This window comes from Dreissena polymorpha, chromosome 2 (assembly GCF_020536995.1).
Source record: "Dreissena polymorpha isolate Duluth1 chromosome 2, UMN_Dpol_1.0, whole genome shotgun sequence".
NCBI lineage: Eukaryota > Metazoa > Mollusca > Bivalvia > Myida > Dreissenidae > Dreissena > Dreissena polymorpha.
Window position 1 is genome coordinate 5,273,940 of NC_068356.1, and position 26,250 is coordinate 5,300,189.

Sequence of the window (26,250 nt, forward strand, 5' to 3'; positions counted from 1 at the left end):
GTTTTGGCTACGAAAAAAATGGTTCCGAAAATTTTGGGTACAAAAATTATGCCAGAAAGAATTGGGTACGGAAAAAATTGGGCACGAAAAAAAAACTCGGTAAGAAAAATAATTTGGGTACGAATTGGGTACGAACACAATTAGGTACGAACAATTTATTATTTTTTTTTTGGGGGGGGGGGGGGGGGGGGGTACGGGGAAGTAGTACCCGTGGGGAACTTGACCCATTCAGTGAAACTGGGAGGCGGGTTACATTCTCGATTAAATATAACAAGAAATATCTTTAAACAGATTTTCGACGTGTATTTTCTGTACCACTTATCTTAAAAAAACGTTTTGTTACAGTAAAATGTTTGTGGGTTATAACATTACGTTATGTAGCAGATATATTCAAAACTTGACATGCTTTTTAATTACACCATGCTCTTTAATTTCACATGTATAACCTTATATTTTGTTGTTTCCTTTGCTACATTGTAAGTTAATGATGTTATGGGTACGGACGTGATTTCACATGCCCATGTGCATGAACAAATAATTTTTCTCTTTTGATTATTGTTTTTTCTCTTTTTAAATAAGCTTAGGCGTGTTTGTTCGTTAAGTACGGCAATAATTCCATGATGATTCCCGAAAGTAGGTTTGAGCACATAGTCGAATACGACTTGAATGAAAACTCAATACTGCTCCAGCAGCTGGAGTTTCACTTCTGTATATTGAATACTTGAGTTCGCCCATGAACACATGGTAAGGTTAACTAAATCTTCGCGATATGTGTTTAAAACAGAAAACAATATCCAACAAACGAATGAATTATCAAACATAGTGTGTGCACTGATGTGGCTCTTTAAATTCTGTTTGAAAAGTTTATTAAATACTGTATGCAAAATGAGAGAGCACGCATAAGAGCGAGTTTCATATATGTCGCACGGCTTTTATGCTTTTTATATACCATACTCGCTTTAACGTTTACAAATGTCAGGTTCGAAATAATTCGTGTTCTTTACACTCATGATCGCGTTAAACGTAAATTATACACGTTTTCATTCGCAATTTATTTTCAGAATCACGAAAAATGTAAACTACAATACAGAAAATGCTTATTTGTTTCATTGATCTATAAACATATAATGGATTGAATATAACTGTTTTAAAATTAACGTTTTCGAACTATTATTAAATCTTTTTCCCAGAATATGCTGTCATATTTATAGCTGAGCTTCCTTTACCTTTATCAATGATAATCAGCGAGGTATGCCGATTAGAAAAATCGAGCTATCTCAATCGGACTGGCTCGGTCTTTAACATACGTCGCCATTGTGAAGATTTTTTCATGGTATGATAACTTAGACGAGCTGCTCCACAGCATCGTCAAAAATGAACCGTTAAACTAAATTTAGATTCACATCGTACATGCATGATATACATGCTGGCGAATTCGACTGTACAGACATTTTCGATTTCAGAATTAAATATCTGGCTTATTTCGCTTTTTTCGACACATGTTCTTTTTAACTTTTATTTAAATTTATATTGCAATATATGTATCATAAGTTTTTTACACATTTTGTATAAATTCATAAATACTAGTACTTGATAAAATCGCATAATTTCGCTTTAAGTACAAACTCTTATTTTTTCCCATATCTTAATTATAAATGTATGTATATACAAAAAGAGGTGTTATTGTAAGATACAATTAACAAGAGTGAGTTTTGTGTCACAGACATTTGAAGACAATGAACACATTTTTTTTACTTTCGCAACTGGATTATAGAAGCTTAGATTGTAATCATATTCAACAACAATATAAAATCATTTTTGCCAGCAAATAGAATACAGAAATTCACACCCATATGAATTGTGTCTTTACTATTCCATGCTTAAGCATTAATTGTATATTTAGATTTACTTTCTTTTGTCATGCAAAATACATCCTCAAATATATACAATATGTATGTATCTATCTACCACTTCTATACACATACGACTTTTTTAGTTGCGGATTTTGATCGCTTGTTATTACTGCACCTTTTTCTTAGTTTGTTAAGTTCACGTTTGAGATACATTATCCTTTCTTTCTGTTCTTGTAGCTTTTTAGTCATGTCATCTGCACTCATCATCATATCATGTTTGGTTTTAATTTCTGATCCATTGGGATCAGCCGTTTCTGCTAAACATTGTTTCCTATTAATCAAAGAGCTCCTGTATTCCTTACATTTGATACATTGATCGGCCTCTCTTACAAGCAATTGGCAATTGGATGTTCTGATAGTGCTGCTGTAACTCTTATCGACAGTCTTTCCCAATGACACGTTAAAATTACCCTCAAATACGCGCAAGGGCTTAGCCAAGTTAGAGTTATAAAGTCCATCTCCGATCGGTAAAAAGGAAACAAATTCTTCGTCCGGATTTCCCGGGCAAACTTTATGCAGTTGAACGCGCCGACAAAGCTCCATGATGTATGGACATTTGTCAAAGAGCAAAGGCAAACCAGCCCAAATTCCATTAGTTGGGGGAACAGGTTGTCTATGCACAAACATATTGCAACTGAAGTCACAGTGAACCTCAATGGAAAGTTTCACAGTTGCAGCCACGCCTTTTGTATACAATTGAAATAAAGACAGCTTGCGGTTGTCTGCGTGCACTAGAAAATCCTCACTGATGTTTGCTTTAACTTCCCTTTGTAGCTGTAAAAAAGAAACAGCGTTATGATCGATTTCTTCACGCTCTAAATTTTCAATATCTTGTTTTATTTCTTCAATAGTCTCTAAGTCCATCTCGGACGTATCCACACCATTTGTCTCAATATGGTAATTTAAATCGTTGTTAATTTCTACAATACGCCTGATTGAGTTTGCACAGTCCTTCTCTGTGTCTCTAACATAATTGTCTGCATTATGCATTGGTGAACGAGCCCCCAGTATCCCAGTGTTCATGCTGTATGTATCCCTATGGTCATCTGAGTAAGTCAAGCTACGCTCCACTTTAATGATACTCCCTGCGAGATTCATTTTCGGATTCGCCGCGATGTGTTTAATAATGCCCAAAGACGAAGCATTTGCTTTTATGGCAGACAATGTGGGATTATCTAGAGGTTTCATATCATGAATCAAAATGTGGTCTTTAAAGTTCATAGAGCTAGGCTCTTCTTTAATGCCTGTGGGTTTCGGAATGTTATCTATGCAGGCTGTCGCAAAATTGTCTTTAGTATCCACACAGGCATGCTTCATAACTTCCATATCACGCTTAGACGTTTCATTGTGAGATTCAATATGTGATACCACATTATATTCTTCAGGGTATTCAGAGGCAGGTTCAACTTTGATATAAACCTCTGGGACAAACACGGAGGAATTCAGGCCAAGTGTCCGAATATTGTCTTTAAAGCAATCAGACACAGGCTCCACGTTTTCATCACCCATTGTGTTAAAATTTTGAAAATATTGTGTGTTTTCATTAATATGGTTTTCAAAGTTATCAGAGGCAGTGTCCATTTTTAGATAAGTGGTTTTGTTGAAGGGATCGGAGCTTTTAGCCTGGATTAAATATGCTGAGCAATGGTCCGTTTCTTCCAAGTCATCCTCTGAAAAATAATAAGGAATGTTCGTATCATGAATTCTTAAATCATTTGCTTTAAACTAATCATAGTAAAAAGATATTTTGATGTTTAATACAGCCCGCCAATTGACATGAGTGGCTTTTTTCATGAAAAATGAAAATACCCTGACACAGAATAATTAAATTTCTGTACTAGATGCGCCTTCGAGTGATTCAGTCTCACCTCACTAAGTAAATTGTTCTCGTTTTATTACACACGTGCAAAAAGTGCAAGAACAAACCGAATGCAAACATATAAAACACTTTGTGAGTAAATTGTATGCTCATGTGTCAAATAAGGAAAAATGCCCCGCCCCCTGTTGGCCATGTTTTTAAAGAAACCAGAACCATTTTCGAACTGGTCCAAGATATCATTGGGAAAAACCTTCTGACCAAGTTGCATGACGGAAAATAAATGTGGCCTCTAGAGGGTTAACAAGGTTTTACTATAGCCATACATGTGAGTATAAGGAACAAGAGAGCCCCACGATGGCCCTAGTTCGCTCACCTGAGAGGCGTCGGTTCATGTTATCTTTACCAAACGTCAAACTTGACCTAGATATTGTCCTCACAAACATCCTGGTCAAGTTTCATCATTATTGAACCAAAACTCTGGCGTATGGAGTTTTTTGTTTTTGTAAGATTTTACCTGGTGACCTATATTTTGAGTTGACCCCCCCTTACCAAACATCAAACTTTGCTTACAAAAATAAATATTTTGACCAAGATTCATAAAATCTGAAACAAAATTGTGACCTCTAGAGTGTTTACAAGGATTTTGTATAATATAATGAAAATTTGGACAATCTAAGGGCAATAATTATGGCATTAATTATGTGCTAACGCTCACACTAATAAAACCAATGTTTTGACCAACTTTCATGATGTTTGGGCAAAAATTGTGACTTCTAGAGTGTTTACAAGGTTTCCCTATAGCCAAATAAGGAAAACTGCCCCGCCCACTGGCGGCCATGTTTTTCAACGGACCAGAACCACTTTTAAACTCAACCAACATATCATTAAGACAAACATCTTGACAAAATGAAGATTACATGAAGATTGTACATGAAATGTGACTCCTAAATTGTTTACAAGTTGTTTTCCTTTTTTGACCTAGTGACCTAGTTTTTGACCTGGCACGACCCAGTTTCGAACTCGACCGTGATTTTATTGAGACGAAGCTTCTGACCAAGTTTCATGAAGATCGGACAATAAATGTGGCTTCTAGAGTGTTTCTGGGTTGTCATTATGATTGTAAACACAGGATTATTTTTGAAGAGTAACCGCTTGGGCCGGGGTCAAGTGGGCCGCCTTTCCCCCCTTGTAGCTCCAGGGCCCCCGAACCGAAAACGAATTCTAGACATTTTAGGGACAAAATACAGCTATTCTCAGAGCATAAAAAGTAAAAATGAGGTCTAAAAAGAATAGAAAATTTTAAGATTTTCACATCTTTAGTATACTGTAAAATGTAAAAACATATTGTATTGATAGATCTTTGCATGTTCCAATTCTATACATTACCCGATAATCCAGTATTATTACGATTTCTTTTTTTTCAAAACCTAATTACGGCCAATATTGACGATGAATGTCGTCCGCCATTTAACGCAAGTGCATATACAAATTGAAATATGGTATTGGGGAATTCCCATTGAACATGCGTGAAACACGTGACGCGATTTGACAGCATTGAGAACCGTTTATATGTAGTAATTACGACAAATCAACGACTCACTCTAAACTGTAACATGTACCTCCTTTCAGAAAAGTTTGCGAAAGTAAAAGTTAATTTCTGATAATAAAAACGCGTCTTTCTTTAACTTTTACAATATTAGAATATTGACAGAGATCAACGCAAATGTATATTATGTAAACTTAATGACATCGAGGATGAATTTCACTTTGTTCTTAAATGTCCTTATTATAATGATGTTAGGAATGCATTAATTCCGAAATATTATAGAATCCGACCAAATATGTTCAAGTTTATTAAACTACTTAATAGCTCAAACAAAACTGTATTAAGAAAGCTAGCCATGTATTGTTTAACATGATTTAAAATAAGAAAAAATGTCATATATATGTAGTGTTAAATAGAAATACATTTTTTACAAAAAATAAGGTCAGAAATATGTAATTATACCTATATTTGTAAACCTATATGCATAACATTGTGTGACCAGTGTGCATTAAACCCATCCATGTACCATTCTCACGAAATATGTTCACGAAATATGTTTATTTCGTGTTTATTTAAAATCATGCCAAAATTAGACTTCATGTATAACACCACGTCATTCTTCCTCGGGGAAAGCGTGGACTTCAATATTTAGATGCTGAGTAACAACTTCGTAGCGCAGAGGTCGCTAATATCTTTTATTTTGGTAGAAAATCGAAGAGCATTTTTTAATATGTGGAAACTTTTTTCTAAATAAAAAAAACTACCGGTAGTTAATTACGCTCTACAGTGCTACATTCTTTGAGATACGGTCAGTTATAATCTGTGAAATGTACAACTATTTGATACAGTTTCACGTGGGGTCGGCGTGTATTCGGTTACCTGAGCGCTGATTGGTTGACGTGCTTACCAAGAAGAATTTGATTGACAGCTGGAAAAATCAATATTGGCCACTCGGTGAGAAATTCATTGACACCAGTAGCTCTTAGGCGGAGTTAACGGACTGACTGAATGACCGGGCGTCGCTCTACTATACTACAGTTATTCCTCGTCAATTATTGTCGGTTTGCGTGATCAAAACTTCCGATCGGAATTTTAAAGATTCGGGAAAAACAACCGATTTTCTGGCGATTTTAACCGATGCATTCGATCGGCAATCGGTTAATAATGACAACCCTGCGGTCACTGTTTACGAACAAATGTGGACGGACGGACAGACGACGGACGAAGACCGGTCACAATAGCTCACATGAGTAATCAGAAGAGCTAAAAATGCCCCGCTCCCTGGTGTAAATGTTTTTCAACCAACTGGCATCATTTTTGAACTCGTCCAATATATTATTGGAATGAATCGCATTATCTTATGACAAAGTCTCATGAAGATCGGACAATAAATGTGGCCTCTCGTGTGTTAACAAGGTTTTACTATAGCCATGTATAGCTATATCAGGAACAAGAGATGTTTGTCAGAAACACAATTCCCCCTATTGCGCCGCTTTAAAGCCATAAATTTGAATTGGCTTCCCGTGCCAGAAAAGTGAGCCAATCGAGAGGCTTTCCGTGCCACAACGAAAGCTAAAGTAGGGATTTTATAGTAAAAATTGACGAAAATTACTATTAAGCGTACATTGAACATAAAGTTTTGATCATAAAGATGATATCCATGACATTAGATATTTGACATATTACGGAAAAGCTATGTCAAAAAGTCATCAAAGTGGCGTGTATGCACGATTGTTCCACCATCCTCGTCATCATTCCATCTTTGATAGAGTTTGTGATACATTTGTAAGTGTTTGGACCTGCGGAGTACTGTGAACCTGTAGCTGGATATATGCTTCAACTCATGAACCACCTCTTTTTATGCACACACAAAATGTGTTTACGGGTTTTAATTTTAGGTTTTCTTATCTGTTTTGTGAACAACGATCATCCATTTTTCATGTTTACAACAGAGAGGCAACCGAGAATGAACAGAGAGGCAGCATTTTGACAGAAAGGCCACCGATATGCATCTACACCGTGTCACTGCTTATGCTTGATATTTATTGTGTTATTTATTGTTTCATGTTATTAAACCGTCATTGACAGAAAACTGAGCCTCTTAAACAACTTTGATAATGAAAACTACATGTACCATGTTAAATTTAAGTAATCACTACCTGGTGTGAGTAAGCAGAACAGCTATTCGAAACTTTTTTATTTATTTTTACAAACATTTGATAAGGGCTTAAACTCAATTATTACTTCTAAACAGGTATGTGTATTAACGGTATCCGCAACTCCACGCAAACATCAAATAACTGCAATAAATATGCTGTCGTGGCTGATAATCCGGTCAGAAAAGACGATAATTATTGACTTTAACGATAACGCGTAATAGCTGAACGGTGTTAACCGAGATGGTATTTGACCTCGGTAATTTAAATCCCGATTGTCACGTCATTTATTATTCAATATTTAATGTTACCCATTTTAAAAAGCTGTTGACCACCTATACGAAAAGCGAAAATATACGTGATCATAGGGATTTGTTTACTAAGCGAATATTAAATACTCACATAAGATTTAGGAAGATATTTATAAAGTATAAATGTAGTATCTCCATATATCTCTCTGTATATACAAATACATATGTACATATCTATACAATTATACACACCTGAACATTAACTATTTTGCAAAATGATGAATAATACTTATAATTCTGAATTTGTATACAAGTCAAGGTGAAAATACAGCGTGTCACAATACAAAACTTATTTCACTCCAGAATACAATGTAGCCTGAAGCATTTTCAACAAGAGCACCGCCTTGCGGTTGCAGACCGCTCATCTATTTTTTTTAAAGGTGAAGGGACTCTCAATTTCAATCACAAAGGAGGGAGGGGTGGAGTGAAAAGGGGTGTATAGTGTGGGGGTGTGGACATTTATTACCTTATCTTCCAAAAATGCGAAAAAAAATGCAAAAAAAATATCGGGGGTGGTGGGGGGGGTGTGTGGGGGTAGGGGATTCTTGGGTGCGATTGTTGGACGGTATTTCAAAAATAAAATAATAAAAATAAATATTTGTGTTTTTTAACCGTTTCAAAAAAAAAGGTGGGGGGGTGGGGGGTATAGTGTGAGGGTGTGGTGGTACTTTGTGAGATGATCTTAAAAAAAATTAGGGGCGCGGAGGGGGGGGGGAGGATTCGGGGGGGGGGGGAGGGCACGGGGTATGGTTTGGGTGGAGTCTATTATGGTATGTCAGGTAAGAGTAGTTTTGTCAAAGTATAAATCAAATCTAATCATAAATAAAGAAGTTATGGCAATTTTAGCAAAATTTAATAATTTGACCATGAGAGTCAATGTCATTCAAAGGTCAAGGTAAAATTCAACTTGCCAGGTACAGTAACCTTATGATAGCATAAAAGTATTTGAAGTTTAAAAGCAATAGCCTTGATACTTTAGAGCTAAAGTGGATCGAAACACAAAATTTAACCATATATTCAAAGTTACTAAGTCAAAAAAGGGCCATAATTCCGTAAAAATGACAACCAGAGTTATGCAACTTGTCCTTTTACTGTACCCTTATGATAGTTTGCGAGTGTTCCAAGTATGAAAGCAATATCTATGATACTTTAGGGGTAAAGTGGACCAAAACACAAAATTTAACAAAATTTTCAATTTTCTAAGTATAAAGGGTTCATAATTCCATCCAAATGCCAGCCAGAGTTACATAACTTTGCCTGCACAGTCCCCTTATGATAGTTAATAAGTGTTGCAAGTATGACAGCAATAGCTTTGATACTGTAGGAATAAAGTGGACCTAAACACAAAACTTAACCAAATTTTCAATTTTCTAAGTATAAAAAGGGCACATAATTCTGTCAAAATGCACGCCAGAGTTATCTAACTTTGCCTGCCCAGTCCCCTCGTGATAGTAAGTAAGTGTAAGTGCAATAGCATTGATACTTACTGAGAAAAGTGGACCTAAACGCAAAACTTAACCGGACGCCGACGCCAAGGTGATGACAATAGCTCATAATTCTTTTTCAAAAAGTAGATGAGCTAAAAATATACATATCTCATTAATATTCACTTCATATATTGGTTACAGTGAAAAACATCTCAGTTACGTTGTTCGTATTAACAAAACTTATATACAAATTTGTATTAGATTTCAGTATTTGCATATCGAAAAAGCACCACTAGCACAGACAGAGCTGAACCTTTCAATCTTGGCAGTACACAGTTTTCAAACACATTCTCAAGTGTCTTTGCTCAATCTCTGGAAAATGTCAGTAAAAACAAGTTTCGGAACATGAAACGCTCAGTTAATGGAGGAAATATAATAGATATCATCACAAAATTCAAGAAAAATAAAGATGTTCTTAGTCAACTAGCTAGTCATTTTGAACCTACATGTATGTATGTATCATGAGGTTTTCAAGGCTTCAGGTGAAAGTAGTACTAGTGAATCACTCTTACAAAAATTCCATGAACTCATGTATCAGGAGGATTCTTTAGATAAAATATCCAAAATATGTCAAGTTGCTGTTGGATCAATGCCTACTAGACAGTTCATTGCAGTTTTACACTGTCAGTTACTAACAGATCTAATAGAAAATAGGGCATCTATGTACAAAATACCTAATACAAAAGGCATTACAACACCTTTGAATGATACTGAACAGTCTGCGATTCTTCATATAAGTGGATATGTATTGTACCAGTTGAAGAAGACCCATGCAAGAGACACAGAAGCCATCACAAGTCTTTTAAAACAAGAGGCCCATGAGGGTCTGAATCGCTCTACTGGTACATTGTATAAACACTGTGCAAGTTTGGAAAGAATAAGATGGAAATTGTGTACTTAATCGTGCAAACAAGGAGAATTTTCTCAAATTCAAGGGGAGATTATTGTGTACTTATTTATCCGATACTGCTCATATTCAATAGGTTTCAAGTCCTCATTGATATAAAGATACTGTGCAAATTTGGAGATAATTGGATGAAAACTGTGGAATTAATTGTGTAAACAAGCGGGATTTCAAAACTTTCTCATATTCAAGGGGAAGTCATACTTGACTTATTGCTCTTTTTAGAAAAGTGTTTGAGTCCACATTGATACAAAGACACTGTGCAAGTTTGCAAAGAATCGGATGAAAATTATGGACTTTATCACATAAAAAAAACTGAATTTTCATTTTTTTCTCAAATTCAATGGGAGATAGTTCTGGACTTAAAACTCCGATATTGCTCTTTTTTTAATAGGGTTTGACTCATCATTCAGATAAAGACACTGTGCAAGTTGGGTTATAATTGAATGAAAACTGTGGACTTTATTGCGTAAACAAGCCTTATTTCACAATTTTCTCAAATTCAAGGAGAGATAATTCTGAACTTTTTACTCTGATGTAATCTATTTTCAATAGGTTTCGAGTCCTCATTAATATAAAGACACTGAACAAGTTTAAAAAGAATCGGATGAAAACTGTGGACTTTATCGCGTAAACAAGAAAGAGTCTAACGCACGCACGGACGGACGACTAAAACCACGCCATGACATAAGCTCTTCCGGCCTTCGGCCAGTAGAACTAAAAAACTGTAATAACTCAGAAAAGACTTTCATAGATAAATACTCATGTTGGACAACAACCATTAGTCGTGGTGGACTTGTTGTCCCGAGTAATGATTTCTTCTTATTCATGTGGGAATGTGAAATTTGTCTCAGAAGAAATGTGAATTAATGTGGAATCAGCAAGGACTCCTCCATTAATGCTATTAAAGGAAATTACATATCATGGAAGATCATATGGTCAAGTTCTACTCAAAACTTAAATGTAGACAACTCATGGGGGACAAAAAAGGTGCTGCCAAATCATTGAGAAAAGTGCTTCATGACAAAACAAACTCTGATAAATAGAAGGACTTTTGACAAGACTTGAAAAGCCTAACTTCATGATATCCAGAATGAAAGAACAAGTACTCAATAATATTGGTTAAATCAAAATTCAATTATACTTTTCTTTAAGCTGCACACCATGAGATAAGTATAGAACTTTTAAATTATATATAGCAAAATTATATTTACTAGCATACATAGGTAAATAAAAGTGTTAACAAATGTATTAAGATTTACTGATAAAGACATTTTGGTACATGTATACCTTGAAAAACTTTACAAATTTTATAAGTATAATTTCATTTCTATCCAGTTACATATACATGTATCGAGTCACTGCAAACAAGATCGAAAAAAATTGCTTCAGAATTTGTTAAGTTTATTGATATTCAAGTTATATTTCCAAATGTCATTCCATCTATTTATTTACATGTTTTTCAAAACAACAATAAAATAGTGTTTCCCTTTTCTTAACAGCCAATAAAAGGTCGGCAAGCAGTTAGGTTGGCCTTCTATTTCATACTCTTAAGTCTTCCGTAGTGGCGAGTCATCTAACGGAGCAAGTTCAATTCTTCTCTTCGTATTTCCACGAAAAGGTGCTAATGCATGGTTTCCTGCAGTACGGATTTTAACCATGGAATTTCCATTCCTTGGTTTAAGCAAAACTTGACACATTCTATCACGGAATTTACAGTGATGTAAAACCCGTCTAATGTTTGTTAGCTGAGCATCATTCCATTTATCTGGCCTTTAGTAAACGCACCCCGTCTATTTTCCACACTTCTTTTCCATTCTGCAAAGTATCCTAGGAATTCTTGTTTTAAATACAGAAATCTACTGTCATTCACATCTCTGTAGGCTCTCAAATTTTCATTACCATTCTGAATGGCTTCACCAAGATGCCTGGTATATAGACAATCAAAAAATCTATCCATATGTCTAATAAATTTGACAGTTTCTTACACATGATCATCATACTTCAGCTCTAAAGCATGGGCAACAGTAGATGAAAGGACTTGAGTGGCTAGTTTAACTTTCATTGCACCAAAGGAAGTTATATCGATGTGTTCTTGTGTCAGTTTTGGACTAAGTCTGTAAAGGCCACAACAATGGTCCTTATATAGGTTGACAATATGCATCCATGATATATCGTGATTGTCTTTCCACATTTTAAGACTATTGCGATGAGAATAGGAAGTCTAAAAGCAATTTCTGGTAGTGTTTATGAGGTGGGGAACATCACAGATGAAGAATATATCTCTCGGTTCATGTGAAAATATGACAATACCTCTGGTTTTCTCCGAAAACAGCCGAGCTAATGAATTATAATGGGAATTTTGGCCTGTTAATTGGGGAAAAAAGATACAATTTTCCATTGAAAATTATATTTTAAATATTTAGAAATTAAAACTATATTTACCTTCCGTTTCATCTATAAGCATGTCAATTTTGCCCTCTAGGAACGCTACTCCTTGCGCATTAGCACTTGTGTAGTCAAACAGTTTACGCTAGGAAGGTAGATTTACAAAACCTGAATTCCTCAAAGTGTAGTATGTCGTGGAACTTTTACTTTTCAAATAAATGCCTCATTTAATAATTGATGGGTGCCAGCCCCGATTGTCGTTTAGTTGTGAATACTTGATTTGTTTTTCCCAGAACAAACGCTGATATGAAGATTCATCCGGGTTACTCTTTTTAACACCCCATTCACAACTTTGCATCAATTCAGACAAGTCTTTACTTTCTCTTTCCGAAAAGCAGACACCTTCATTTCTATTTTTTTAGTAATTTCACGCCTTAAACGAGCATTTTCCAATTGCAGTTGGGAGGTAATGTCTTTCAGCTGTTTAATTTTATGCAGTTTTGTTAGATTGTTGTTGGATGTTTTACATTAAGTACAATCCTTCTTGGGTGTAGAAACTTTAGGGGTACTTTTTCTACGATTCAAAACTTTGTGAAGTGTTCGACGGTAAGTTTGACAATTACAACAGCGACTACCTTTTGTTTGTACAAAAAAGTCACATCTCGTTGATCTTATACTTGACTGGATGTAGAAAGAGTCACGGTAACCTTGATACTTGTATCCATCAGATATATCCATAAAAGATCCAACTGGAATGAGATCCTGAAGCTCTGTTTCAGCGTTTCCTTCACAAATATGATATTCACTGATAATGTCAAACACTTTTTGAATAGACTTGATAGAATAGCATGAGCATCTAATTCTTTTATAAATTGTCTGACTGTCAGGTAAAGGTTCCCCATGCACCATGATTTTAATTGTCAAGTCTTTATTTACACTTACACTTTACATGTCTTAACTCTGGGCATTTCCCAGGGCCAATCACTGTCATACAGTTCTACATATTTCAAATTTGAAGAGTTAGTCATATATATAAAGTTCTTATCAATTTTTAAAGCCTGATCACAGCTATCTCTCAGTTTGCTAAATATGAAGTCTTCCAAAACAACATCTAGTGAGTATTTGTATGGTCTATCTAAAAAAAAAACATAAATTCATTTGCAGAAAACCAATCACAATCAATATCTTCAACAGGTCCTGCCTCAGGAATGACAACAGTAGAGCTATTAATGCCCTCCACATTGGACAAAAAGAAGTCCAATGGCTTTGCTTGTTGGGGGGGTTAAATGGGGGGGAAGGACTTGGTCCCACGCCGACAGCCTGTGGATCTGACCACATGTTCAATTTTATCTTAATATGCGTTTTTATAGTTTTTATTGCGATTTACTTGTACGCCACCAAACTATATTGCTGGTGTATGGAAAGATATTGTTGTTGGGCTTATGCAGTAATGCTAAGCGCTGACATAGGAAGTTGATATGATATATCAACTTCCAAAAAGATAACAAATTACTAACATTGTAAGTATTGCACTTAACCCTTGATATATAAAATACAGTTAGACATACCGTCAATCTTAAACACTGGGGATTTCTTTTTAATAGAACTGGAGTATTTCTTCTTATACCCAATTCTTGACTTCTTACGTGCTGGCATTTTGACTATTCTTCCAGTATCAAAGCATGGTTATCAAAGTGAACATCAACCTGTAATGTAAGGTTACATAATCATCTTCTAACCAGCGCTTCCGTAAGCTTATATAAGTCGGAAGTTCTGACTTCCAAGCCTAAAATTTTGGACGTCCCAGACATACATTTTGTAGTCCCACTTGTATTACAGAAGTTTAATATACGTACATGTTCCAACTCTATCCATTACCCAATAATCCAGTATTATTACGATTGCTATTTTCAAAACAAAGTGTGGCCAATATTGACGTCTGCAAATGTCCTCCATTTTACGCAAGTGCATATACAAATTGGATTGTGGGATGGGGAACTCCCATTAAACATGCATTAATCATTGACACGATTTGAGAGAATAGAGCACTGGTTCATATTTAGTAATTACGACAAATCAACGACTGAATTTAAAATGTTACATGTACCTCCTTTCAGAAAAGTTTGCATAGGTGAAAGCGAATTTCGAAATACAAAAGCGCGTCTTTCTTTAAATTTTACAGAGTAGTAGAGTACACTTTATTCCGAATTGCGATATAACTTGTCAGGTCATTAATGGCCATCATGCATGTAGACCAATATGTTTTCATAGTTTGGCAATCTCAAAACACGTTATTTAACTACTTATTGCATTATTTGTTATGGCCGTTGATATAACAAAATACATGATTCAATTTAAGTATTTTCAAATGCGTATAATTAAACGTGTTATCCGAAATAATTTCCAGATTGTATTATTCACGGAAAGTTAAGAAAATTCTACCAACAAATAAACATTTCTCGTGTATTGCGTGTACAGATGAAAATCATGGAAAAATTAGACTTCGTGAATAACATCATGTCATTCTTCCTCGGGGAAAGCGTGGACTTAAATATTTGATTGCTGAATAAAAACTTAGTAGCATAAAAACTTAGTAGCGCAGAGGTCACTTATATTATTGTATACAGCTTCACGTGGAGTCGGCGTGTATTCCAGGGTTGGCACCAATCGACCGCCCCCGGTTTTAACCGGCGGTTTTTATCCCCACGCTTTTTGAAAAAAAGGTGGGGATATTGTGGTGATCTCCGCCGTCCGTCCGTCCGTCCGTCTGTCCGTCCGTCTGTCCGTCCGTCTGTCCGTCCGTCCTGGCCACTATCTCCTCCTACACTAAAAGCACTAGAACCTTGAAATTTACACACATGGTAGCTATGAGCATATGTGCGACGGTGCACTATTTGGAATTTTGATCTGACCCCTGGGTCAAAAGTTATAGGGGTTGGGGTGGGGCCGCGTCAGAAATTATCACTCATTTTTTTAGGTTATTTTACATTTACTTCTTTATTTCTACACCGATTCACTTCAAATTGATACTGGACCTCACCTATGACAATACGGTCAATCTCAACCATGCATGGCCCCATTCCCAACCCTGGGGCGCCCCGCCCACATAGGCCACACCCACCAAAAATTTCCATTTACTATAATTTTTTCATTTCTACACGGATTCACTTCAAATTGATACTGAACTTTTGTTATGACATTAGGGTCAATCTCAACTATGCATGGCCCCAATCCCAACCCTGGGGCGCCCGCCCACATAGGCCACACCCACCAAAAAAATCCATTTACTATAAAAAAAATTTAGGTTATTTTACATTAACTTCTTCATTTCTACACTGATTCACTTCAAATTGATACTGAACCTCTCTTATGACAAAACGGTCAAACTCAACTATGCATGGCCCCGTTGCCAACCCTGGGGCGCCACGCCCACATAGACCACACCCGCCCAAAATTGCCTTTTACTATAATTTCTTCATTAATACACTGATTCACTTCAAATTGATACTGAACCTCTCTTATGACAATACGGTCAATCTCAACTATGCATGGCCCCATTACCAACCCTGGGGCACCCCGCCCACATAGGCCACACCCTCCCAAAATTGCCTTTTACTATAACTTCTTTATTTTTACACCCATTCACTTCTAATTGATACTGAACTTCTCTTATGACAATACAGTCAATCTCAACTATGCATGGCCCCATGATCAACCCTGGGGCGCCCTTGGGTCAAACATGCGGCGTGGGGATACGCGTCGGCCTCTGCCGCGCCATTTCTAGTTACCAGTTAAAACCGCCCCGGTCAATACTCCCGAAGTGGTCATTACTGGTCAATACTGGTCGATTGAACTTTACCCCCAATTTTAATTTATATTCCATGCCTAATTAAACAATATTGATAATATAAATTAAACTAGAAATGGCGCGGCAGAGGCCGACGCGTATCCCCACGCCGCATGTTTGACCCAAGGGCGCCCCAGGGTTGATCATGGGGCCATGCATAGTTGAGATTGACTGTATTGTCATAAGAGAAGTTCAGTATCAATTAGAAGTGAATGGGTGTAAAAATAAAGAAGTTATAGTAAAAGGCAATTTTGGGAGGGTGTGGCCTATGTGGGCGGGGTGCCCCAGGGTTGGTAATGGGGCCATGCATAGTTGAGATTGACCGTATTGTCATAAGAGAGGTTCAGTATCAATTTGAAGTGAATCAGTGTATTAATGAAGAAATTATAGTAAAAGGCAATTTTGGGCGGGTGTGGTCTATGTGGGCGTGGCGCCCCAGGGTTGGCAACGGGGCCATGCATAGTTGAGTTTGACCGTTTTGTCATAAGAGAGGTTCAGTATCAATTTGAAGTGAATCAGTGTAGAAATGAAGAAGTTAATGTAAAATAACCTAAATTTTTTTTATAGTAAATGGATTTTTTTGGTGGGTGTGGCCTATGTGGGCGGGCGCCCCAGGGTTGGGATTGGGGCCATGCATAGTTGAGATTGACCCTAATGTCATAACAAAAGTTCAGTATCAATTTGAAGTGAATCCGTGTAGAAATGAAAAAATTATAGTAAATGGAAATTTTTGGTGGGTGTGGCCTATGTGGGCGGGGCGCCCCAGGGTTGGGAATGGGGCCATGCATGGTTGAGATTGACCGTATTGTCATAGGTGAGGTCCAGTATCAATTTGAAGTGAATCGGTGTAGAAATAAAGAAGTAAATGTAAAATAACCTAAAAAAATGAGTGATAATTTCTGACGCGGCCCCACCCCAACCCCTATAACTTTTGACCCAGGGGTCAGATCAAAATTCCAAATAGTGCACCGTCGCACATATGCTCATAGCTACCATGTGTGTAAATTTCAAGGTTCTAGTGCTTTTAGTGTAGGAGGAGATAGTGGCCAGGACGGACGGACGGACAGACGGACGGACAGACGGACGGACGGACGGACGGACGGCGGAGATCACCACAATATCCCCACCTTTTTTTCAAAAAGCGTGGGGATAACAAACATGTTGCCAATCATGTCTTAAGCTATTAATACCCACTATTTCATACCTGTTCATGCAATTTGTAGGCCAATCTCTGAAAATTTTGCAAATAAGTTAAAGTTGGTCAATTGGATTTTTCTGGTTGATTGAACTTTTTTTCAATTCTAATAAATTATGATGCTCAGATAATTCTGTGCTTGATTTAACAAGAACCTGTCAATTACTGTGTATGAGTTGTTCCTCATACCCCACTGTCCCCACAGTCTTCTAACAGTCTTCTCACCTATACAGGTTAGGGCACCCAAAACTGATAATAGGGCCATAAATGGCACCTTTTTGACACAATCCTTACTTGTCATGTATTCTTGCATTGATTTCTTTAAATACTTTTTAAACAAAATAGTGTAAAAAACTTTAATTTTTTATTGATATAAAAATATAACAAGGGACAAAATTGTCACAAAACCAGGTTTTCATTGTGAAAAAAAATCTGATAAAGGGAGAAAAGTCAAACTGAACTTTTGAAATGAACAAACAAAATTAACCCCCTTTGTAAGTTTGTTTTTAAAAAAATCTATTTTTAGTCGTGGCGACCTTGACATTGGAGATATTGACGTGATTTTTTCGTGCGACACACCGTCCCATGATGGTGAACAAATGTGCCAAATGATTTTAAAATCTCACAATGAATGACATAGTTATGGCCAGAACAAGCTCATTTATGGCCATTTTTGACCTTTGAACTCAAAGTGTGACCTTGACCTTGGAGATATCGACATAATTATTTCGCGCGACACACCGTCCAATGATGGTGAACAAATGTGCCAAATGATTTTAAAATCTGACAATGAACGACATAGTTATGGCCCGGACAAGCTTGTTCCGCCAGCCAGCCAGCCAGCCAGCCAGCCAGCCAGCCAGCCCGCCCGCATTCGCCAATCTAATAACCAGTTTTTTCCTTCGGAAAACCTGGTTAAAAACATAATAAGAAATAATTATTAAAAGATAAAATAATTGAAAAGAAGAGTAGACCCACAATTGGAAAAGTAACATTATTTGTTGGCAAAATCAAGAACTTTGATTGTTTATTCATTTGAATACCAATTGAACTTTTTAATATGAAAGGGAAAAAACCCTCTTAATACAGAAAGGAAACAAGTAAGAAGTAACTATTAAACTAGAAATGGCGCGGCAGAGGCCGACGCGTATCCCCACGCCGCATGTTTGACCCAAGGGCGCCCCAGGGTTGATCATGGGGCCATGCATAGTTGAGATTGACTGTATTGTCATAAGAGAAGTTCAGTATCAATTAGAAGTGAATGGGTGTAAAAATAAAGAAGTTATAGTAAAAGGCAATTTTGGGAGGGTGTGGCCTATGTGGGCGGGGTGCCCCAGGGTTGGTAATGGGGCCATGCATAGTTGAGATTGACCGTATTGTCATAAGAGAGGTTCAGTATCAATTTGAAGTGAATCAGTGTATTAATGAAGAAATTATAGTAAAAGGCAATTTTGGGCGGGTGTGGTCTATGTGGGCGTGGCGCCCCAGGGTTGGCAACGGGGCCATGCATAGTTGAGTTTGACCGTTTTGTCATAAGAGAGGTTCAGTATCAATTTGAAGTGAATCAGTGTAGAAATGAAGAAGTTAATGTAAAATAACCTAAATTTTTTTTATAGTAAATGGATTTTTTTGGTGGGTGTGGCCTATGTGGGCGGGCGCCCCAGGGTTGGGATTGGGGCCATGCATAGTTGAGATTGACCCTAATGTCATAACAAAAGTTCAGTATCAATTTGAAGTGAATCCGTGTAGAAATGAAAAAATTATAGTAAATGGAAATTTTTGGTGGGTGTGGCCTATGTGGGCGGGGCGCCCCAGGGTTGGGAATGGGGCCATGCATGGTTGAGATTGACCGTATTGTCATAGGTGAGGTCCAGTATCAATTTGAAGTGAATCGGTGTAGAAATAAAGAAGTAAATGTAAAATAACCTAAAAAAATGAGTGATAATTTCTGACGCGGCCCCACCCCAACCCCTATAACTTTTGACCCAGGGGTCAGATCAAAATTCCAAATAGTGCACCGTCGCACATATGCTCATAGCTACCATGTGTGTAAATTTCAAGGTTCTAGTGCTTTTAGTGTAGGAGGAGATAGTGGCCAGGACGGACGGACAGACGGACGGACGGACAGACGGACGGACGGACGGCGGAGATCACCACAATATCCCCACCTTTTTTTCAAAAAGCGTGGGGATAATTACTAGCAAGTACAATGTAATCTTCTTTTGTGTGAGTGATATGAAATAGCCTAAGGGCAGATTTGCTTAATTGTCAATATTAGAGACATAACACTGCATGCATTTTATTACCAACTTAGAGGCCAGATTAATAACCCTAGAATACACAAGAGTTCTCTTTGTCCACTAGCTTATCAAATAGATATATCAATAGATAAGTGAAATGCTATGGTACCTACAATAGTAATAATACTTCAGTAACAGATGTGATACACTGAGATAAAGATATTGCCTTAGTCCTTATGTATTTGAGGCTGTTTCCATAAATTATAAAGAAGTAACTTTTTACAGCTTTAAAGATTGTTTTACAATAAATAACTCAGAAAAAAGTTTATCAATTACAGAATAATTATTGATTTAATATAAAATGGCTCCTTTGTAATGTTTAAATGCAACAATTTTCAATCGACCAGTATTGACCAGTAATGACCAGTATTGACCGGTTTTAACCGGGTATTGACCGCCGGCCCGGTCAATACTCAATTGACCGGTCAATATGCCAACCCTGGTGTATTCGGCTGCCTGAGCGCTGATTGGCTGAGGCGCTTACCAAGAAGAATTTGATTGACAGCTGGAAAAATCAATATTTGCCACTCGCTGAGAAATTCATTGATAACAGTAGCTCTTAGGCGGCGTTAATGGTCTGAATAACCCGATTTACTGTTGACATGTGTTAGTGTTGTGTATAAGGAAATAGCGTACATGCGGATTATTGAACGTACATGGGACTTCCACCATTTGCATTATGGAAGTACGACTGCCATTTCGGGCGTAATTTACGCTCGGACGTCCACTAACGGAAGCGCTGCTTCTAACTTATGAAAAGGTTAACAAACTATCCATAAATGTAACCTGAAAATAATAAACTGGTAGTAAAACATTAAATGGAGTTTAATACATGTAAACATAGCATACATGTAAACAGTTTTTTTATATATTAAAATATGCCATTGGATAAAAAAATTCCCTCATTCCAACTCAAATAGCATTAAAATCACTGGGTAGAAACACACAATTTTTGTTGTAAACCATTCAGCAACATGAGTTGAGTAAATTTGCAGCTTCAATTTATATTTCAAAGATGTTTACTTTAAATACACTTGATGCTTCTTCCAAAATATACCTTTAACTCATTGTTACACCTACAATTCTGCCATTTTACCCCAATTCCAACTTAAAAAGCATTAAAATCACTGGGTAGAAACACACAATTTTTCTTGCAAACCATTCAGTATCATGGGTTTAGTAAATTTGCAGCTTCCATTTATGTTTTAAAGATGTTTAAATACACTTGATGCTCCGTCCAAAATATATACCATAAACTCATTGTTACGCATACAATTCTGCCGTTTTTCCCCTAAATTCAAACTTAAATAGCATTAAAATGACTGCCAGTCTGGGTAGAGCAGGGTTCTTTTGCAAACCATTCAGTAACATGAGTTTGTTAGTGTGCAACTTCCATTTATATTTTAAAGATGTTTAAATACATTTGATGCTTCTTACAAAATACGCCATTTACTCATTGTTACACCTACAATTCTGCCAATTTACCTCAAATTCCAATCCAGAAAACCAACAGAATTAATATCATGTATGCCTTTCAAATATTTCCAAGCCAACATACGATACATTATCTATCGGGTTTATAAAAATTAGTATTATCTAATATAAACGCGATGATTGTTATAAATTGGGACATGTCAGCTTGTTTAACATACATTTCCGCCATTTTGAAATCTATCCTCTACTGAAGGCAAATATTTTCAACCTGATTTAATGACTTTATCAGCATAAATTTATGTTGCTATCCACACATCCCTCTCTATATTGCGGAGGATACCGATGATAGTCGATGTATCCCGATTGAGCACGCCTGTTTTTAGAAACATCCAAGATGGCGGCAAGCAGACGAGAAATTGCGATGAGCGGCGAAAATGATAAATGGCATTCAAATTAGCAACAGATATCATATGGTTATTAGGAAATAATTTCATGCGTGTATCAATTAACGCAAAATACTACGTTTGAGATATAAAAAAAAACACAAATATTTATAAATTAGAAATCTGCACAGTGAATGTGCGTAAAGGAAACCATATTGGGAAATTGGAGTTCAGTCAGGGCCCTCATTTGGCCGTTTTTGGGGTCGATTCCCCCTTAAAATAGTATACTTTTTTCCCCTATTTCAGCTTAAAATTCCCCCCTCAAAAAAAAAACAAAAAAAAATATTTTTTTTAATTTTATACCTTTGTTGCCAGCTGGTATTGTGCTATTTAACCTTTGATTAATTGTATATTTATGTAAATTACATTAAAAGATAGCAATTTTAAGTGCTAAATGGTTGGTGAAAAGATCTTCTAAAATTCCCCCTTTTTGCCCAAAACGACGCGAAATTCCCCCCTTTAAGGGCCCCCGCCCCAATCCCACAAAGTGTAGGCCATGTCAGTCTTCCCACAAATTTAAAGCATATAGTATATAGCATATAGCATTTGAGTATCGTTCGAAAATGGAAAGAGACAAACATGATATGATTTACCGGTATATGTTATTGGATCTGTGTATAATCAGATTCTGACATATGCTGCTTATGCATATTCTGCTTTATTATGTTTGTCACGCTGTACAGTTTACTAAAATAGCATTGAACTGAGGATGTCAAGTGCAAGATATATAAAGGTAAACAAATTAAATATATTATTTAAACTCCATTTAATACATCATTAACACTGAAAGATTGTGGAACACTGGACGAAACCAATCTCCTGCTCGGCTAATTACTTTAATATTCAATTAAATTCGACTTTCTCGCTACATGTCTGTGTTTTGCTGTCATATTTTGTCGATCGAATGCTCCGTTCTAAAACGCCATATCATTGGCCAACTCAATGAGAACAACCAACCAGATGACGTGTTATAAAATTAAAATGGTGTACATGTGTAGATGAAACCCCCGAGTGGCATATAGCGAGAAAGTCAAATTTAATTGAATATTCAAGTTATTAGCCGAGCAGGAGATTGGTTAGTTGTGTAATCATGTTGCATTTACTGTCTTTTAACGAATCCAGTTGCATTTTGTTGGCAACTGCATGGGAACATGTGTGTTTTCGGTAAAAAAGGTCACGTCCAGTGTTCCACAATCTTTCAGCAATAGGCATATAGTGCGTTTCATACCTTGTGTATATATAATACCTATACGAGGGTTATTTTTTCAAACTGTGTAATTTTGTCAATATTCGTTGTTGAAAAGTCAAACCATACACAATAGGTGTACATTTAACAATATAGAAGCCCTTGGGTAAACTCATGGGTGGGGGGGAATTTATGATACTGCTAGCATGAACAAATGATTTTATTTTTCATAGATAATTGATGTCAAATGCCTGCAGGAATAATGTTTAAGGTATAAGAAAGCATTTTCTTTTTGTTTTAATGGATTACTTTGAAAATTCTATTTTTTATGATTTTTTTAGCAACATTTAAAATAATGTTATTGAATTTCTAACCAAAAACTGGTACCATGGCAATAATGGATGAAATGCACACTTTTCTTCAAAACAATCCGAATTCTAATGCTTTTTCTTGATAAAATATCTCCTCTACTATTAGTCTAACTAGAAATACCACTTTTGATCAGAAAATAAATACAAAAAAGATGTTTTAGTTGTTTTTAATTTCAATAAGCATACTGTGTACGTTCTGTTCATATCTTCCTAACAATCTGTTATGTCATCATTTTTATAGGACAATATTTAATGTATTGTGTTTTATAATTTTGAAATGAAAACATTAAATTTAATATTGTTTAAGACTAATAAACAAAACATACTGATTAAAAGTGATTTTTGGTGTAATTATTGGCATTTTATTTAACATGTGTAGCAAGTTTAGGTAAATCTTTACCTATGTATTTTTTTCAAACTATATATATTCAATTAACATTTTTGTACCAAAAATGTGTTATAAGATAAAAGTTTCTCAATAAGAATAACTAAAAATATATATTAACTCAAGTTTAAACATATGTGTGTCATAATTTCAAAAATAAGTGGGTGGCTGAAGCTAAAGTAATTGATAAAACAATCATAAGAAGGATAAACTGAAGTATGATTGTCAATGGTTTATGCGCTAAATTTGAGATTACTTTTCTAGCAGTAATATTAATTGTACCTGACCAAAATCAATGTTATATTACTTTCAAATCATTTATGTATTGGTATACAACAAAAAAGTGGTAGAATATTTGCGGAAAACATAAGAATTTTTGACGAAAACTTGTCTGCTGAAATTTACTGAGATGTTCCCGAAATGACCGATCGTCGGTTTCCGAAAATAATACATGTCGTGGTTTCCTGAAAAACAAAATGGATGTACCCAAAGATTTTGGTGTTATTGACTTTTAATGGTTGATAAATGTATGATTTTGCTTCTTATTTGAAAAAGTGATGCTTTCATTGCGGATAAACTTGAAATATGAAAGCTATTTGGTCGTTTGGCCTTTGTTTGTCAATACATCTGTACGATTGGTAATTTCTGTAACCACTGGTAAAATTGTAGCAGACACACATTTTAATCACAATACTTATGTTTTCCACTTATATTCGACCACTTTCTTGTTCAATACCAATACATAAATGATTTCAAAGCAATATTTTATTGATTTCAGCAAGGAACATCGTCTATAACCGCGAAAAAAAACATTCCGAACTTGTTGGTTTATACGATTTTTATTTTCTAAATAGCTTGCATAGAGCATGGCACTGAATGTTCTGCAAGATAAATGTCTCTACTTTCTTGATTGGATGATTTCAGACTGTTTAATCCAATCAGAAAAGAGCTTTAAAACGTAATTAAGACACATGTTAAGCGAGATAATAAAGAACCACTTTTTGGTTACTGCCGATTTATGACATCACGAGTTGCCTCCCTTGTTGGTTCATGCTAATACTGCTGCCTGTGCTTTTATGGATATCTATCACTACTTCATTGCGAAGGGTTGTTTAAATGCAGATCTAACACAAAATATTGGATGCTATATATTACGTACATTCATCAATTTCAAAATTTCAAAAATGCGTTGGTGGTGAATTTGAGCTGCAATATTTTATATCGAGAAATTTTGTGTTTACCTTTTACCGGAAGTATTCGTTCAACGTGGGTCAGTACGGTCACAAATAATAGTAAAAGGACAGAATGGCGTAGCGTAGTTAAAGTATGCTGGTACTCGGTATGTACATATTGGTATTAAAATCCCAATGGCTCGGTGGACAAACCACATCGACAACACAACGGCGACATTCTTAATCCATTAAATTTGTCTATGACCTCTAAACGCCCATTGTCAATTAAAGGGACATTTTCATTTGTTAGCTGTCCCGTGCCTATATATTTAAATTGATACTAAATGTGCTAAGTTTTGTAGCTGTTTTCGACAGACAACGAAGGCTGGTACCCGAACATAGCACTTTTTACCGAATTAAAAAGTCATTTTTAAGTTGATAATTGATGACATAAACCTCTCAAATGTAATATTTCTAATGTCCCAGGCGCATGGGTGATAAAGTGTAAGGGACACAAAATATCATTAACTGGTGATTTAGAGAAGGTTTTTAATTGTGAACTGAAGGAAACATAACTGGGATACATTAAAATATGCAATTGACACTGAAAGCATGCATTATGTTCACATAACGTGTTTAATGAGTGTCCCGTAAACTGCGGTAAGGTACGTTAACACATTTGGTAACACATATTCGGTATGAAATAATGTAAATATAGTGTGAATTATATGTATATGTTTATTGGCGGTGGTCACATCATATGTTTATAATACTAATACGACTTATTGTTTGAGAATAAAAACACCACAAATGTACGAAATTCGAATTTTAAATTGTTGCGTACATTTTGTGTAAGATACGTTAACACTATATATATATCGACTGAATAATCCAAATGAACACAACTATGATATTAAAGGTTAAGATTCCTTAATCGCCTGCTCAACAATGACAAGATATAGCACATTTATTGTAATTCGAACCACAAACATTACGATGGTAATAAAAACTTAAAAATTTGGTAAGATACGTTATGGTAAGATACGGTAATGTGTTTTCATGTAATCAGTTTCCTATTTGTCAAAATCCTCTATTTAGATTCTTAAAACCACACACGTGCATAACTTACATTATATAGACTCGACAGAACCATGTTCTTGGGTAATTACCATAGTTTTTGTATGCAGGTCGATTATAACTTGATATACAGCTTGATTTTTGTCCCGTGGTTTATTTAATAGGTTATAGCTGGAATAAGTTACCGTTTTAGAATACTTCGTTTTGTGTTTTACATAGTATTATACTTTCAACTTAATATTAAAAGGTCTTGTTAATGAATAGATGCACTGTTTAGTGCATAAAACGCAACAAACAGGTTTAACGTATCTTACAT

The 26,250-nt window shown here is 35.9% G+C and overlaps 2 protein-coding genes across 5 annotated transcripts in view; one reads left to right on the top strand and one right to left on the bottom strand.

Moving 5' to 3' along the window:
* Positions 1-26,250, top strand: part of LOC127865674 (uncharacterized) — a 323,557-nt gene that overhangs the window by 140,719 nt on the left and 156,588 nt on the right. The gene's annotated exons all lie outside the window — the stretch shown is intronic.
* LOC127865687 (uncharacterized) lies at positions 181-24,959 on the bottom strand. 4 transcript variants are annotated; one of them, XM_052405626.1, is made up of 3 exons: positions 24,927-24,959; positions 14,093-14,230; positions 181-3,583 (listed from the first exon to the last, which is right to left on the bottom strand). In XM_052405626.1, the coding sequence occupies exons 2-3, from the start codon at positions 14,178-14,180 to the stop codon at positions 1,974-1,976; spliced, it is 1,698 nt and encodes a 565-aa protein (XP_052261586.1). In that variant the 5' UTR covers positions 14,181-14,230; positions 24,927-24,959; the 3' UTR covers positions 181-1,973. The 4 variants fall into 4 exon arrangements, with proteins under 4 accessions (XP_052261586.1, XP_052261587.1, XP_052261585.1 ...); XM_052405627.1 differs by lacking the exon at positions 24,927-24,959 and adding an exon at positions 24,845-24,860; XM_052405625.1 differs by lacking the exon at positions 24,927-24,959 and adding an exon at positions 22,337-22,489.

Coding starts and splice junctions, on each gene's coding strand:
- LOC127865687 (XM_052405626.1), bottom strand. CDS start 14,180: ATGCCAGCACGTAAGAAGTCAAGAATTGGGTATAAGAAGAAATACTCC. Junction 3,584..14,092: donor CCCAGTGTTTAAGATTGACG/GTATGTCTAACT, acceptor ATTATTTTTCAG/AGGATGACTTGGAAGAAACG.